Genomic DNA, 18,628 nt, shown 5'->3' on the forward strand with positions numbered 1-18,628 from the left:
AAATGGAATAAATAAATAGACGTAAAATTTGATTTTTATAACAAATCAAACTCTACAGTTTTAATTTTTTTCAATTGAAACCTTAATATTTAAACTCCAATCTCCGGTAAGTCATTTAACAGGAAAAAAATAGATTTGATAATACACTTTTTTTAAGAGAAATTTTGAGTGCTCTTCAATTTTTATCTATTCATGTTGCATGTTCTTAAAATCTCCAATTTTCATCCGTTCATATTTTCATCTCATGTTTCAAGATAATGTTATCATATGTCTATTACTTTTTTATATACTCTTGTGGCATTAGTAGTTCGCTGTAATGGGTTGGAGTGATAAGAATTTTATTTGTTAGGTGTGTTTTATCATAAAATTACCAAAGGGAGAGATTGTTAAGTTTTTGTTATTGGCAATCTCGTTTGACAAAACTCCTTTCAGTTGTAATTTTATTCGATCTTTTTATTTCAGTGGAACTATGAATATTTAGATGCGAATCCAACCCGAATTGGGCCTATGCAAAGGAGTTTGTGATCTTAATCATTTCATGTTTGCCACTTTGCTGACTGTCACGACCCAAACCCGCCCCTATGGGTTTAGCACCGTAACCGGCCAGTAATCTGTGATTACCGAAGGCCTACTTAACAGTAATAACAGTAATACAGAGTACAGGGGCTGGCGGAAGCCAAACAGTAATAAAAGATGTCCAATGAGCTGTGACAATCTGTATGCAAAAAGACTTTTCATAACATAATCACATTCAGAACAAAAGCAGTATGTACATACATCATATACAGGTATTCAGGTTAGGGACCAAATCCCTACCATAACAGTACAGTACAAGTCTATACAGAACAGAGACAGAAAGGGGGAATGTAAAACACCCCGAAGCAGCCTTGGCTTGGACACACTTGGAACCTCGCAGTGAGGCACGTTGGTTGGCTTGACAAAAATGGAGTTTAACCCAACGCTCCTAACTCCAATCCGGTGCCTGGATACCTACATATATATATAAACAGTAAGTTAAAGCCCAGTGAATAACATATGCGTAAAGAGGTTAAAAATGAATGTCCTTTCAGTATTTAAAATAGTCATTTAAACAGTATATCGGTTATTCAATCATAGCAGTCATAATAGGTATATCCAATAGCAAACAGTACAGTAGGTTTTAACAGACCGAACAGTCAATTGATGGCCATCATATCAGTAAACAGTAGTGGTTCCAAACATGGGAATCGACAGAGATCTCTGTGACAGTAGCAGTACAGTACAGTAACAATGAATTGCTATGGATGCCACGAATACAGTTCGCAATTAGGACAAGCATTCATTCAGTAAGAAATATCATTTCAGAAAGTAGTACAGTAGATCATTCAGAAAATATTCGTGATTGAATATATCTTTACAACATTGTTACTCACAGAGTTCTCGACTCCAGATAGGCTAGTGAGCGTCCTCGGATGCCAACCCTACACAGTTATAGAATGAACACACACTAAGTTGCACGTTTGGGAAACAATAACTTAGTCCCTATCTTGACTCGGTGTGGTTCTATAGCATTATCCTCATTAAGATGCCTTAAACTAGGCCTAGGAATGCCTAGGATGGAATGAGGATGCAAAGATGCACTTTAAAACACTTTTCAGAATTTTTAGAAAACAGGGGTCTCGCTCGAGCGTGGCTTTCTACGCTCGAGCGGACATGCAGACAAAGGAGCTCCGCTCGAGCGTGACTTTCCTCGCTCGAGCGGACTGCAAAAGTACTGGATACATGAAATTTACGCTCGACGGGCGCTCGATCCCAGCTCGAGCGTGAGACACAAGTCTTCGCTCGAGCGTGCATTCCCCCTCTCGAGCGGACTGTAAACACATGCAAAGTACTGGATACACACATTTCACGCTCGAGCGCTACTTTTCTCGCTCGAGCGGACTGTATGATCTCAGAGTGTACGCTCGAGCGTGGATCCAAAATCTGAAATTTTTAGACTTGTCTCCAAGCATGAAACTCAACATTTAAAGCATCAAATTCGATCCTTTTGGGCTAATTTTCTGGAAGACACTTTAAAACTCATAATATGACATGTTTCAAAGATCAATTTATGAAATCAAAACCCAAAGGTAAATCAATTGAACACCATTTTCAAATAAACATAACATGCATGAATTCTAATGACTTCTAATGCTCCAAAACATGATCCAAAGCAAGAAGGAGCTCAAGAATATGATGAATTCATGGGCTAGAACAAGAATGTAAACTTGCATGCAAGAATTTCCATGAAAACAACCTCAAAACTCATTAATGTGCACATGCATGCATGGATTACTACCCAATTCAACAACTTAAACCATATCTTGGCTCTAGACTACAATATCCCTCTAAACCATGCAAGAATCAACTCAATTCAAAAATAAGAAGGTAAAAGCTCTACCGTAAGTCTTCAACTTCAAGAAGGGAAGCTCAATTGTGCAATTTACACTTTAATTCCTCTAAATTTCCAAGCAATTCTTGAAGAACTCAAACTATCTCCTATCTCTCTCTCTCTCTTTCTCTCTCTAGTCGGTTTGGCCACAAGAAAATTGAACAAGAATGATGTATCAAAGGCTCCAAACAATGTTGTAGGTAGTGGCCCACTAATGGCAAAAGGATAAATAAGCCAACTAATGTAATTCAATATTATTTAATCCAATTTAATCATACCAAATCAAATTTCAATTAAACATGCCATAAAATCACATAAATTCTAATTAGCATAAAACACTAATCAATTTCAGATTCGGCCGCCGATAAGACCTTCAATTTACAGTTCGAAACTTAAAACATGAACAGATAATTCAATGACAAACAGATAGAAATGCATTTAACTAACACACTCAATCAATCAGTTCAGAATGTCAGTCTAATCAGTTACTTAACATGCTTAATCATAGATTAACACTAATCCGTGGTGAGGGTTGTCACACTGACTAAGTACGGGGATTGAGCTGCCCGGTTAGCTCACGGGAATCCACGGGACAGAGCGTCCCATGGCGGGTTCGGGGCAACGACCAGGCAAGGTCGAGGGACAGCGCCCCTAAAGCAAAAAACAAAAATGCAGTCGAAATTGTTTGATCGCTCAAGCGGTTATTTGTGCGCTTGAGCGAAGAAAATGATCATCCAATATTTTCGCAGAACGTCTAAACTTCTGTGAAGAAAGTTTTACTGCTCAAGCAGCCAAATAACTTCGACTACATTTTTGCTTTTTGCTTCGGGGGCTGTGCCCCTCGACCCCGCCTAAGCGCTACTTGGACCTGCCATGGGGCGCTGCCCCCTAGACCCCCGCGAACTGACCGGACAGCTCGATCCCCATACTTAGTCAGCGAAGTGACAAACATGAAAGGATTACGATCACAAACTTCTCTGCATAGACACAATTCGAGTTAGATTCACATCTAAATGCTCGTACTCTCACTCAAATAAAAAATCAAATAAAATTATAACTAAAAAGAATTTTGTAAAACGAAATTGCTAATAACAAAAACTTAATTTTAATGTTAATTTTAATTTTAAACTTGGTCATACTTATATCAATAGGACCAGCCGTACGTCTTCATTTTTCCCGTGAGCTCCCTCTGACTTCTTCTTCCTGTGGATTGGGTTTTTTTTTTTTTTTCTGTTTTCTTTTTAATTTCTAATTGAATTTTTGTTAGACAAACATGGTCTAAAGAGATTCCGGGCCTATAAATCAAATCCGACATTTTCGGGTCTAGCTCTTGAGTTGGCAAGGCATGACTGACACTGCAGCCCAACCCAATCAAGTAAGCCTCATTGAAGCTACATATGTCTTTTTGGCCCAAATGTAATTTTTTATTTTATTCAAAAACAACAAAATAACAAAACAAAACAATGTACTCTACATGTATAATCTAGCGAGAATATCAAAAAAGTAATGATTGAAAAGAAAATTACAAAATGACGGAGGTACAAGTGATTTTTGCTTTCAATTGTGCAAAGAAATCTTGTACATTTATTAGTTAAAAAACAAAATTTCACTCTCTATTTACATGCGATTTCCCTATAATCTAGATATGTTTATATGTGCTTGAGCATATAAAATGATTAATATATTGCAGGATTATAATTTACTAAAACATTACAAGAAAAATAATGACTAGAAGAGGATAGTGATTTACCAGAGATGGTAACTAGTTGGCTAGTTGGTGGGAATGGTAGTGGTGGCCAATGGGAAGAAATGGTTGCTTATGGTGAGAGGAGGTAATGTAAAATTATTTTTTACATAATTTATTTTAAAATTTTAAAATTCTATAAATGTAAAAATATATTTATATTAAATACTTAAAAAATTGTCAAATATATTTCCCTTAACAAAGAAGTCAGTAAAAAAACTAAAGTCCATCACTTCTGTAATATATGTTTAGCATATGAATCATGTTTAATTAATAGGATTAAACAATGAAAGAATTAATAATTAATAAGATTAATGTATGATTGATTATTCAATTAGATTAGTGGAATACATAATCTTTTCTTGTTTATATTTTTTTGCAATATATATAATTTCAATTATACATTTGTTTTGAATTATTAATTATATAATTAAAAAATTATTTTTTTTTTTATAAAATATCGTCAATATTTAATCCAATTAACAAAAAAATAAATACTGAAATATAAATTCTATTTATCGTCCACCCAATCAAAATTGTCCATGTAGTACTTCACTATTTACATACACAGAGCGCGATTTTGCTGCAGTCGAGTAGAGTACGGTCGCTTAGTTAATGACGTGGCCAAATAAATTTTTGACGCATTGCAGCCAAATAAACCAACAACATTTATCGTTTGGAAATATTTAATAATCTTTTACTTTATAAGGTAAAAAATTTAATATATTGAGGATTTTTTTTATTTTTTATAAAAAAGATGTATAAAAAGTAGAGAAAAATATAATTTTTAACTTTTTAGTATAAATTGTTAGCTTTTTTATTTTTTTAATGACTTTTTGAATTTTAAGCTAAAAAGTGATATTGCTAAACGAGACTATTATAAGTTAATAAAATAAGTTAACTTTTAGGCTACATAAGTTAATAAAATAAAATGTCACAATCAAATTATAATCATTTTTTTTTTTTTACAAAAATTAAAAAATTAAACCAAATGAACTTTTTAATTCCAAACTAAAAAAGTCTCAACTCAAAAAAGCCAATGTCAAATGGTGACTTAACACTGACTTTTAACATAGTGAACCAATTACTAACCAATAATAAATTTAGGTTGTTTTGGAAATATGATTAAAAATTAATTTTTGACTTTTAACTAAGTTTTTTGATTTTTTTAAAAAGTTATTTAAAAAGTTGGTAAAAAAAATTACTTTTTGACTTTCTTATTTGATATATGTTTATGTTCTCACGTCACTATCAAATGATCAAAATATTTCATTAAATTTAAGAAATTTACATTTTCACATATGTGAGTATTTTGCAACCGGAGGGTATAACTATAATTTTATAAATAATTTTTAACTACTTTCTCAAATGATTTTGACACCAAAAAAAGCAAATCTCTAACTTGTAATCCAAACTGTTGAACGCAACTTTTACATTGTTCTCAAATGACACCTTTATATAAAATAGTTAAACTCCATTATAAAATGTAACTATCTTGTCACATATAACAAAATAATAAATAATTATTGCATGATAATATCATATCAATTGGTCTGTTGATTGAGTGTTGGGTACAATTTATTATAAATTAAGAATGAATAATTAAAAAGAAGAAGTCAAAACACTCATTCTCAATTTTTTAGTTTTTATTTTTTATTTTATAACTTTTTAAACTATTTATATCTAATAAATTATAAACACACCTACTAATATCATATAGTTACCTATAATGCCATTTTTTCTGATTGGAGAAGTTATTTTTGTCTAAAGAATTTGGATTAAGAGCAATTTGAGTACCAAGTGCCCTTAATTCAAACTTTTTGGCCAAAAAAAACAGTTTAAGTATCAATATACTAACGACTGATCCTATATGAACTTCAAATAGGCATTAATTTTGATGTAAGAAACCAATAAATCTTTAATTTTTTTATTTTTATTTTCAGATCTCTTTAATATGCTATTTGCATTTTGTATTGATCTAATTACAACAACTATAAGAGTAAAATGGATATAAGTTTATTGATTCCAAATCTGGGCAGTTTCTAATATCACTACTAACACTAGATCTATTAATGGAGTTGTGCGCCATCTATGGTGTTGCAGTTGCGAATATGGGTGTACAGGGTCGGGTCGGTTCAGACTTACCCTAAGCCCGCCAACCAAACCGAATGTGTCGGGTTAGAGAAATTGTCATCCACTGCCGACCGTATGCATATTCGAAATCGACCGTAGCCTATCATTCGGATTGGCGGTCGGATTCGATCGGCGAGAAACAGGGAGAAATCAATCTACTTCACACTCTTTCTCAGGTTGTAATTCAAACAAAAATCAAATTCAAACATGTATAATAAATGGAGTAAAAGAGATTCAAACAAATATATTAAGGTCTCGTTTGGGAACTGGCTAATTTAGTAACTTTTTGGCTATTTAGCTAAAAAGGTAGGTAAAAAAAACTTGTATGTTTGGAATGACTTTTTGGCTAATTACGAAAAGATGTGCAAAAAGTAGAGAGAAAATAGAATCTTTGACTTTTTGGTATGGGTTGTTGGCTTTTTGGCTAATTTAGTAACTTTTTGGCTAATTGGCTAAAATAGCCTCTTGCCAAACGAGGCCTAAATATACAAATAAATTTGAGAGAGAATACAGAGTGGAATGGTAGAGATAGACTCACCATCGCCTAAATCTGAGCAACATTTATCATCGTCAGAGTAAATCTGAGCATCATCGCCATCGTCTCATAGATTTGAGCATCATTGTCACCGTCGATTAGCACCATTGCCACTAGAGAGGGAGATTAAAAGCAGAAAAGGGGTTTCCAGTGAGAGGGATTATGTCACTGTGAGAGGGAGACGAGGATGAGATGAGAGTATGAAAGATCACCATTGTCGTCTAGAGAGAAAAGAAAAAAGTGGTTTCTGGGAAGGAGACGAGAAGGGTGAGAGATAGACTGTAAGAGAGAAACATGGATGAGAGAGAAGATTGAAAAGGCATAAGAGAAAGGAGGGTGAGAGCGAGAGAGAGAAACTGAAGCGGTGAGAGAGAAATAGTGGTGAGAGATAGTGAGACTAAAGTGGCAGAAGAGAAACGATGGTGAGAGAGAGGGAGAGGAATTGAACTAGCATGACTACTCAAGAAAGAAAGAAAAAAGTGGCGTAACAGAGACGTATTGAAGAGGCCTTAGAAAAGTCTTTAGTTTTGGAAGTAGATAAGGCAGACTGTATTAAGTATTGGGAGAAGACAAAGGGTCTTGGGAAGATAATTTAAGAAGCCAATCGAAAGTCCACACATTTTACAAATATTTTAGTCGGATCGATTTCGGCGAATTATATATTTCTACAACCGATAACCGACCGGATATAGAACGGGTTTGAAAAATTCAACTCACTGCTGACCCAATCTAATTCGAAACCATCCGTAATTATGTCGGATCGGTCGGATTCGGTCGAATATATCGGATGATTCGGTTATTTGTACACCCCTAGTTGCAAACCAGTAAAGTTGCTTGCTCCGGTCTCTTAACTCCGTTTCTGATTTCACCATCATCCACACCCTCGCCTTTGACAGAGTCAAATAATATGAAAGAAAAGTGAGAACATCTAGCTGAAAGAACATCTCCATACCGAGCACTAATTGATGATGCATACTTCACATTGAAAAGATGCAACTGCATCATTTAATATATTCCAAGAGAAACAAACCAATGTGCATATGCACTTGCTAACATTGGGGTCAACCAAACAGAGCACTTTATTTTCTTAGAAAATCCACCAAGCTCTGTCTTTTCTTTTCTAATTGCAGACATGGTTTCTGCTAGTTCAAGAAGAGACTAATTACCTCCTCTGTTTGTTTGTTCGGTAAACTTTTAACTACATGTTCTCATTTTCATTTGAATCAGGAAAAAAAAAAAGAAAAAAAGAAAAGAAAAGTGAGATACGGAAGGACAGAGTGAGAAGACGGCCGTTTAATCTGTGGTTTTTGGGTGCAATGCATCCAAAATTTAAAGCGTCCGACTTTGCTCCAGTAAAACCACACGTATATGTGTATGTATAAATGGGATAAGCTCCCTTCGTATCTTTATCTTTTTATATTTTTTTCATATCATTTTTGGGTTAAAATTTGAATACGTATTAATAATTCGAATCATTTATCTTATAAGTTTCATAATAAAAATTATTCATGTAAAAAATAAATTTAATCAGAAAATTATGAACTTAGAAAAAAAATTACATTTTGTTTTATAAATTGAACGGCAAATATTATTATAAACTTAAACTATTTAGTTTATAAAATAATTATTTTTATTTTTATATTTATAATTATTTGATGAAAATTATTTTTTATTATATGAATAATTTTTATTATTATGCAACTTCCCAATGAAAAATGACTAATGCTATATACACTAATTAATGCACTAACCAGTGTACCAATTGATGATGTGACATATATTAAGAAATTTTTGATATGTATAATTTGTATAATAAGTGAGATCAATAATAATATCATAACTAATATTGATACACTAATTAATATATGTAACACCACTCGTAAAAAATTCATTTAAATTAGTAATACTTACAAAACATGGATCGGCTAGCATCCTCCAGTTTGACTTGTGCATCATAAGAGCATCAGTATCAGGCTCTTCGAAATTTTAGTCAAATTATAACTTAAAAAGTCATTTTTCTATTTTAGCTAGTCACCCCACTACATCAAACTCTCTATTTTAACTAAATCCTATTAAAATATTTGTTATTCTTTTTTTATAATTAAATTGATGAGTTATGAACCAAATAATTCTTATGTTTTACAAAAAGTAAAACTGGAGGAGGGAAAAAAAATGGCCGTTGACCGGCCGAGCATTCGGTATCCAGGCCTGGCCCTGGCCATAGGCCCACAAAGCCATGACTTAGGGCCCCTCAAAATAAGCCCAAAAAAAGGCCCCATTCTATTATAATTTAGTATAATATATTAGGTATGTTTCAAGTCCAACAAAAAAAAATAAAAAAACCCAAACTAACCTAAAATAAACTGACCCATTAAAAAATTAAAATGCCCAACATTTTGACAGTAACAGCCCAACAAAGCAGAAGTTTTTTTAAAAAAAATTAACAAGGGTTTTTTACTGGCCAGTCCTACCTTTTACACTTATTCCCCTCTTAGTCCTAAGTGTTGCTCTTGTGCACCAACAGGTCCTGAGTCTTTTTTTTTTGTACCGTTTTACCCCTCCCCTGTTTTGGCGCATTTCTGTTTAGATTTTCCATCAAAATATTGTGTTGTGAGTATGGGTTTGTGATTTGGATTTCTGTGGAACTTCACAATTTGCTAATGTATTATTGTGGAGCTTTATAATTTCGGATTTCGCGCTTGGTGTATCTTCGCGATTTGTGATTTGCGATTGCGTGCTTGGTAAATCTTCATATTTGCGATTGCGTGCTTGGTGAATCTTCTTATTTGCGATTTCGCGTTTGGTATATAGTTACATTTTCTAATTTGCGATGTTGTGGAGTTAGGTCGACTGGTATGTTTGATTTTGATTTCAATTTCAATGTTTCGGTTCTTTTTAGTTTGAGTTGGTGATTTTGATTTTGTGATGATATTGTTGTTACTCTGTTGTTTCTGTTGCGATTGAATTTATGTTTTGATCATGGTATTGAAAGCTTTGAGATATGTACATGTAAATAATTTTAGATTTTTCTTCTCTTTTTTTTTTTTTTTTGTTATGAAATTGTTTTGATTGAACACAGGTACTGGTTTGTTATTTTATACAATGATAATTTTATCAATGAGTATTTTGGGGGTGTTATTGGATTAACTTTTTCAACAGTAATAAATTTATCGGTGAGTATGGGAATAGGAGATGAAAAGGTTGCATAATGTAATGATAAGATTCAAATCGAGTTACCATGTCTAACAAATGTAAGCCTTATTCACTGTTCTTGGTCTTTGGTAGTGTTAACTGTTAAAGTTATCAATGTTGGTTTTGGATATGTTTGAGTTGGTTGATAATTTTATCACTGTATTTGATTTTGTTTTACGGTGTTTGAGTTGTTTGTTGAAATATAATTATTGTTTGTTGCAGGATTTATAGTAATGGAGAATTGTTTGTTTCTTATGTACAAGTGTAGAGGTGTGACATTGGTTATCAAGTATAATGATGGATTTAATTTCAAGGATTTAGTATATAAATTATGTGCAAAATGGAGTGAATTAGTTAGTAGTTCTTTGAATATATCGTATTCAATGCCTGGACATTCTTGTTGTGGTCTACAAAGTGAAGAGGATTTGGAGGTTATGGTTGGACTGACACTTTCTTGTGATATTCATCGTATTGATGTTTTTTGTAAAGTGTAGTTCCTTGGGTGAAGTTTATATGATTTGTGATGGTGAAGCTAATAGTAGTAGTAGTAGTGTTGTTTATAAAACTGATTTTTTGCCTTCATTTTATTCAAATCAACGGAAACCTTTGCTCTCCGATGTGTGGGTTAATTGTATGAAAGGAATGGGACAAAGGTTTGCTCAAGGAGTTGTTGAATTTCGAGATGTGTTGTCAAAGTATTCTATTCATTCCGGTTTTGATTTTGATTTTGTTAAGAATTATAAGGATTGTGTCACTGTTCATTGTAAGAAAAGGGCTAATTTGGGATGTTTATGGAGCGTGCATGCTAAAGTGAAAAATTATAGTAAAGCTTTTGTTATTAAACAATTTGATGATGTTCATACTTGTGGATCTTCTTTTCATAAAATTAAACATGCTAGGATGACTTCAAGTATGATTGGTGGGCTAATAACAAGTGATATTCGTAATAAGGCTTTGACATTGGTTAGTGAGGTGGTTTGTGATTTCAAGGACTATTATGGAACAGAAGTTTCTTATCGGCGAGCTTGGATGGATGTTGAAAAAGCAAGGGGTCTTGTTTTTGGTGACTATTCATCATCATTTGACGATCTTCGTTGGTATGCTGATGCCGATAATGATTGTAATCTGGGGAGTGTTTTTGATATGGAATTTGATGTTGATAGTAAAGGAAGACATTTCAAAAGCTTGTATTTTGCTTTTGAGGCATGTATTCATGGTTTCAAGTATTGTCGGCCTGTGTTGATGCTTGATGGAACTTTCTTGCAAGGAAGACACAAAGGTTGTTTATTGGCTGTTACGGCAAAAGATGGTAACCAAGGTATATTTTGTGTGTATTTGTTATTATTATTAAAACAGTGATAATTCTATCATTTTTGTTAGTGAAGAGTGTTGATTATTGAGTATAGTCAATGTATTAGTGATAAATTTATGCTGTATACTTTTGTTAAATTTTTATATTTATACAGTGATAAATTTATCTATGGCTGGTGCTATATGTTATATACTTTGTGTTTTGATTTTCTTTTTGTAATTTTTTTATTTGTTATTGATAACGTGTATATATATTTTGTTTGTAGGTTTATATCCGTTATGTTTTGCTATTGTTGATAGTGAAAGTTATGACAGTTGGCATTGGTTCTTGTCAAAATTATTAGTTATTTTGACTCCAGAGAGGGATATTGCGTTTGTTACTAATCGACATGGAGGTTTGCTGAAAGCTTTAGCTGAGGTCTTTCCGTTTTCTTCTCATTCTTTTTGTTTAATGCATTTGAAAACAAACTTGAAGACTTATTTGTCAGTGAAGAGTCGTGAATCTAGAGAGTATTTGCTTACTCTTTTTAGTAGATGTGCATATGCTCCTACTATCGAGTTGTTTAATGAGCTATTTGAAGAATTTAAGGGTCGTTGTGGTCGTTATGTTGAGAAGTTTCTTGAGGATTTGCCTAATGAGTGTTAGTGTAACACTTATTTTCAAAGCAAGAGGTATGGTGGAATGTGCACAAATGCTGCGGAATCTTTTAATTCATGGATTAAGGATGAACGCCATTTGTTTTCAACTAGTCTTGTTGATACTATACAGGTGACACTAATGGAGCAATTTTCAAGAAGGAGAGAAGTTGGAAATAAGTGGAATCGTATTGTTTGTCCTTTCGCAGAAAAAAAGTTAGAAGAAGCTTTTAATGATACAAAAGCATGGATAGTTAAGAAATGTAGCAATGGCATTTATGAAATCTAATTGGATCATTCAGTTATGGTTGATATTGGGAAATGTTGTTGTTCTTGTCGATTGTGGGAAATTGATTCTTTTCCTTGCAAACATGGTTTTTGTGCTATGAAGAGGAGTGGGAAGGATATGAATTGCTTTCTTGATGATTACTACCGTATTAGTAGTTATTGTGATTCTTATTCACATTCTATCTATCCAATTCCTAGTATGTGGAAGCCAAATGTAGTTGTTGATGATGATGTTGTTTTACCTTCTCTTTGTAAGAGACCAGCTGGACGTCTAAGAACGGAGAGAATACCTTCTAAGGGCGAAATCAAGAGAATTAGGTGTAGTAGGTGTAGAAAGATGGGAACTCATAATCGGAAGACATGTAAAAAAGCTTTGCTTTAGTTGTATTGATTTTAATTGAATTACTTTGTTAAGAGTTGAGGGTTGTTACTTGCATTGAATGATTTGAGTATTTTTTGAAAGATGTATCATTTTGGTACTTGCATGGAATGATTGAGAAATTAGTTGAACAGAAATTATATTTTTTGCTGATATTTTTACAAGATTAAGTTTCACAGATTTATATTATTTGATTTGGGTTAAATGTAGTTGCTGTTGATTGGTTTAGACAAGTTGGTGAATTATTTTTTTGTAAGAATGATAATTTACCATTAATGTGGTTCTTGAATTTTGTTATTTTCAAGAATGATAAATTTATCACTGATTGTGTGGGAAGAGTTGATGGTTTATTACATGGGGGACTTACCAGCCGGTCCCATAGAAACAAATTAATACCCACCAAGTCCTGCTCTATTTCAGTTTCCAATTTTACCTCTCAATGTCACACCACACGCGTGAAGCAAAGAAGATATCACGAGCTCTCCCCTGCGCGTGACACACACGCTCCTTCTCAATTGTTCTGATTTGGAAACTATTCTGAGGCGATTTGAAAACCATTCCGAGGCGATTTGCAATTTGGAAATTGAAACAAACGAAGAGATTTTTCCTGAATCTCCCATCGTTTCCAAAGAAATCACCTCTATTTCGATCTATATTCTGATTCCTAACAGATCTCCAGCAAATCTTCCACTGTTTCGATCTATATTCCCTGTTTAGTTCATCTTCAACAAACATGCGAATCAAAACGTGAGTCGTATTCATCTTCCGTTCTTCTTTTATAACTATAATTAACAGATATTCAACTTCATAATAATCACATCTTCATGTTCATTTGCTATACAATAACAGATTTGCTTATTTTGCCTAATTTAGTGAGAAAATTTGCTATAAGAATGATAGATTTGTTTAATTTTCTTAATTGAGTGATAAAATTTGTTATAATGATGGATTTCCTTTCCTTCTTCTTTCATAACTATAATTGAGTTATAAAATTCGACTTGAAACTATTTTCAATGTGTATTATACAATATTAATTTATGAGCGATATTCATCTTCATAATAATCACATCTTCATGTTCATTCGCAATTGAATAACAAATTTGTTCTAGTGATAGGTTTGCTTAATTTTCCTAATTGAGTGATAAAATTTGTTATAATGATAGATTTGCCTCCCTTCTTCTCTCATAACTATAATTGAGTGATACAATTCGACTTGAAGCTATTTTCAATCTATACCATACAATATTAATTTATGAGCGATATTCAACTTCATAATAATCACATCTTCATGTCCATTTGCTATACAATGATGGATTTGCTTACTTTTGCTAATTTAGTGATGAAATTTGATATACAATAACATATTTGCTTACTTTGCCCAATTCAGTGAGAAAATTTGCTATAAGAATGGTAGGTTTGCTTAATTTTCCTAATTGAGTGATAAAATTTGTTATAATGATGGATTTGCTTCTCTTCTTATTTCATAACTATGGATTTGCTTCCCTTCTTCTTTCATAACTATAATTGAGTAATAAAATTCGACTTGAAACTATTTTCAATGTGTATTATACAGTATTCATTTATGAATGATATTCATCTTCATAATAATCACATCTTCATGTTCATTCGCAATTGAGTAACAAATTTGTTCTAGTGATAGGTTTGCTTAAATTTCCTAATTGAGTGATAAAATTTGTTATAATGATAGATTTGCCTCCCTTCTTCTCTCATAACTATAATTGAGTGATACAATTCGACTTGAAGCTATTTTCAATATGTACCATACAGTATTAATTTATGAGCGATATTCAACTTCATAATAATCACATCTTCATGTTCATTTCCTATACAATGATAGATTTGCTTACTTTTGCTAATCCAGTGATAAAATTTACTATACAATGCCAGATTTGCTTACGTTGCCCAAATCAGTGAGAAAATTTGCTATAAGAATGATAGATTTGCTTAATTTTCCTAATAGAGTGATAAAATTTGTTATAACGATGGATTTGCTTCCCTTCTTCTTTCATAACTATAATTGAGTGATAAAATTCAACTTGAAGCTATTTTGAATCTGTACCATACAATATTAATTTATGAGTGATATTCAACTTCATAATAATCATATATTTATGTTCATTTGCTATACAATGATGCATTTGCTTACTTTTGCTAATTCAGTGATAAAATTTACTATACAATGACAGATTTACTTACCTTGCCTAATTGAGTGAAAAAATTTGCTATTCAATGACGAATTTCCTTACTATGTCTAATTCAGTGATAAAATTTGTTATAACGATGATAGATTTGCTTAATTTGCCTAATCGAGTGATAAAATTTACTTACTTTACCTCATTGAGTGATAAATTATCAGTTGTTTTGATCTTCATCATGATACTTCATGTTCTTTTGCAATTTGAAATCTAAACTTTGCTATATAGTTATATATTTGCTTAATTTGCATAATAGACTGATAAATTCTTCTTAGTTGGCCTAGTTCAGTGATAAAATTCTTCTTAATTTTCAATGTTCATGCTCAATGTTTTTGTACAGATGTTTCCAGTCATCGTAAAAGATTACGTCGTCGAGAAACAAGTTTCTCAAAGAAGAAAAAGATTGAAAAAGTTGAGTTTGTTATAGAGCCAACAACACATGAAAGTGAAAATCAACTAGAAGTTAAACCTGAATCTAACATTGGCAATGGGGAGCCCAAACAGGAACAACTGAAACAAGCTACAGAGCTCCACAAAGCAAGAGGGAAGAAAAAAATTGATGGAAAAAAAACTAGGACTGAACAGATACATGATAATGAAACAAAGTATGTCTACCGTTCTAATATTCAATCTCTTATCAAATTTTTCAAGACAACAAAACTCAGAAAAGAGCATTTGACACTATTGAGAAAGACACCTTTTTCACTTCTGGTTGATACATTGAGTGAAAACAAGGTTAAAAGAAGAAATTCAATTAAATATGATGATATGGTTGCAAAAATTTTGCAAACTTACCAAATGGATGGAACCAAAACAAAACAAGTGTTGTTCCTTAGTTAAGCAAACTAGTTACTTACATGGCAACTTGAAATGAATACGAATGATGTTGTTCCTTGTTTTTGTGCAAGCAAGTGTTTTGCATATGCATCTATTACCTATGTTGAAAACAAAAAACAAAATAAGGAATTAATATAAATCAAACACTATAATATTATTTTAATGAGTTACAAATTCAACTTACAATGCTTGCCAAATCTTGACTCTTCAATATTTTGTCAATGTCATTTAAGTAGACATAGGTTCCATGGTGAGATTCTTGCCACACTGGCTCATCCCTGAAAAAAAGGTTATTAGTGTTGGAATAATAAATTTATTAATATTTTTGGAATATTTGTTACTTATAAATTGAATATGAGTTAATGATAAACAGTCGGCAAAAGTGAACTACAGGAGTCAAGAGAGAAGATTTCTACTTTTTCTTTGTATTCGCCCAATGTGTAATGAGATTTTGCCTTGATTTTTCTGGTAGGATGTTGAAAATTTTGTTTGAAGTTTTCAATTTCTTCATTGCAGGCTGCTATTGTGTGTGTTGTTCTTCCGAGTACTTGTTTGCCTCAGCCAATGTTGCAATTCTCTCATGGAGTATTTTGATTTCTTCATCTTTCCTTTGCATTTGATTTTTTGTAGTTTTGTGCTGATCTTGAATTTCTTTTTTCAGCTTGTTGAGTTATTATTGTAGATTATCATTTGCAGTTTGAAGGATGTCCCTTTCCATTTGTAACCTTTTCATTTTGACGTCTTCTATCCTCTAAAAAACATGAACTTCTACCAGATTTGGATCCACTTTAGGCTCTTTGTCAATTTCGTTTCCTTTACTCTTTTGTGATTCAAAGGGTACTGTTTTCTTTTTCTTTTCAGGGCATATTTTGTGTGGAATTGGTTCCTATGTTTCATGTTTGGATTTGTCTTCAGTCAATGTTTGTTCTTCTTTTTCAGAAATTTCAGCCTGATTTTGTTTCTGAAAGTCAGCATCTTCATCTTCGTCTTCATCTTTATCTTCATATTCGTCTTCATTTTTATCTTCATCTTTATCCTGAATTTCTCCTAGCAGCATTCGGTATATTTTTTTCTCTTCATCTGTGTGCTTCAAATTGTTCTCCTACATAGATGAAAATTAAAAAAATGAATGATGTGATACAAATTTCAGAGATAAATTTCTCATAGCAAATTTTATCACTCAATTAGGAAAATTAAAAAAATCTATGATTGTTATAGCAAATTTTATCACTGAACTAGGCATAGTAAGCAAATTTGTCATTGTATATCAAATTTTATCACTGAATTAGCAAAAGTAAGCAAATAAAGTAAATATAAGACAAAATGTCTAATTCAATTCATTTTTACGGATAAATTTATCAATACGGAAACCTAATCAATTCTAGTCGAATATAAAGTAACACAAATAAAGTAAATATGAAACAAAACTCATGCACAGTAAACAAATAGAAAAACATTCACTGCATAAAAGAATTTATCACTCAATTAGGCAAATTAAATAAATTTATCAGTGTGAACAAAAATTTATCACTGCATAAGAAAATCTATCATTTGTTTAAACAAAACAAAGGTTAGCATTGCATACCACAATATCTTTTAGATCTTGCAAGGATGAACTTGCCAATTGCTGTCCCAAACATGTGATGTTCCATTTAGCAAATCTTGGGATTGCATTTTTGGCATTGGGTTTGATGGTCTTGTGTGTTCGCATATCCAATACTGTTGAAGACAAAAAAATTGTTATAAACAAGTATTTAGTAAACGTAAATATTATAGTTCATAAGTTATAAGTGAGGTATTTACTTACCAATACGACCATCACACATCCAGACACTTTATCAATTTGGTTGATGTTTCTTTCTATTGATTTTGTGAGTTGTTGCTTTGCTGCGTCACACCAATCATAAGACTTCATTTTGTCAATATCCTCAAGATATTTCGTGAACCCCCAACCAATTGTAGTGCCAGTACTAGGATATAACAACAGCAAGCAAATCAAGAGGCACACAAGCCTCACAACATCTTCTATGTCTTCCTTCTTCTTGCTTCTCAAAAGTTTGGTTATCAACTTTTGGATTGAAGCACTTGTCATTCAATTCTCTCTTATTTTCCTTGTTTTTACCAAATCTATGTCATCTTTTCTTCCATATACAAGATTCATCTTCTTTTGTCCACATGCAATCCCAAAAATTTACTTGAAATCATTTCTTTTCAACTTTAGCTTCTTCCTTCCAATTTGAAATGTGGCTCCATCCATTTGGTATGTTTGCAAGATTTTTGCAACCACATCATCATATTTTATTGAATCTGCTTTTTGCACCTTCTTCTTTGACAAAATGTCAACTAGAAGGAAGAATGAAGTCTTTTTCAATATTTGGAAATGCTCATTTTCAAGTTTCGTGGCATTGAAGAATTTGATGAGGGATAGCATGTTTGGGCGGTACACATATTTTGCTTCACGGTCATGAATTTGATCACTTCTTGTTTTTTTTCCCTCTATTTTCTTCTTGCCTTTTGGTTTATGCTGTTTTGGTTCTTGTTTGTTTTGTTGGGGCTTGGTTCTTGTTTCTGTTTGTTTCTGTTATTGGTGTTTGGTTATTCTTTCTTTTTGTTCTCCTTATTTTTTAGCTTCATTTGTAGGTTCATCCTTCTGTTGTCTCTGTCTTTTCTTCCTTTGTTGTTGTTTGCTTGTTGTTTCTCTTGTTGTTGTTTTCTTTTTATTGTCTTGTTGCTTTTTTGTCTCTTTATTGTCTTTCTCTTCTTGCTTTTGTGTTTTTGCAGTTAAAGATCTTCTTTCTGGCATAGACAATGTCATGAGAGAACTCACAACATCTATATAAAAGAAGGATATCAATGAAGTAGGCAAACTATGCAAAATTTATGGATATACAACAAAAATTATCATTTAATTAAGCAAAGAAACACTAATAAAACTTGAATATATTCA

General features: G+C 32.4%; 1 protein-coding gene and 1 long non-coding RNA gene across 2 annotated transcripts; one reads left to right on the plus strand and one right to left on the minus strand.

The window, feature by feature from the left end:
• Positions 1-716: 716 nt before the first annotated feature.
• On the minus strand, positions 717-7,471 carry LOC145792166 (uncharacterized). The gene is made up of 2 exons (XR_014331366.1): positions 6,826-7,471; positions 717-990 (listed from the first exon to the last, which is right to left on the minus strand). It is a non-coding gene; the product is annotated as an uncharacterized LOC145792166 (long non-coding RNA).
• A 3,185-nt stretch (positions 7,472-10,656) lies between these two features.
• LOC145793915 (uncharacterized) lies at positions 10,657-16,405 on the plus strand. The gene is made up of 6 exons (XM_082876814.1): positions 10,657-11,332; positions 11,592-11,966; positions 12,264-12,611; positions 15,185-15,579; positions 16,198-16,266; positions 16,364-16,405. Exons 1-6 carry the CDS (start codon positions 10,657-10,659, stop codon positions 16,403-16,405), a joined length of 1,905 nt encoding a protein of 634 aa, XP_082732940.1.
• Positions 16,406-18,628: the final 2,223 nt, after the last annotated feature.

The sequence above is a fragment of the Camellia sinensis genome, chromosome 6 (assembly GCF_055761805.1).
Source record: "Camellia sinensis isolate YWXY chromosome 6, ASM5576180v1, whole genome shotgun sequence".
Lineage (NCBI taxonomy): Eukaryota > Viridiplantae > Streptophyta > Magnoliopsida > Ericales > Theaceae > Camellia > Camellia sinensis.

What these genes read in the sequence shown, in the direction of transcription:
- LOC145793915 (XM_082876814.1), top strand. Translation starts at nt 10,657, where the DNA reads ATGGGACAAAGGTTTGCTCAAGGAGTTGTTGAATTTCGAGATGTGTTG. An exon ending in TGAGGATTTGCCTAATGAGT is followed by an intron (nt 11,967 to 12,263) that starts GTTAGTGTAACA and finishes TGGATCATTCAG; the next exon opens with TTATGGTTGATATTGGGAAA. An exon ending in AACTCATAATCGGAAGACAT is followed by an intron (nt 12,612 to 15,184) that starts GTAAAAAAGCTT and finishes GTTTTTGTACAG; the next exon opens with ATGTTTCCAGTCATCGTAAA.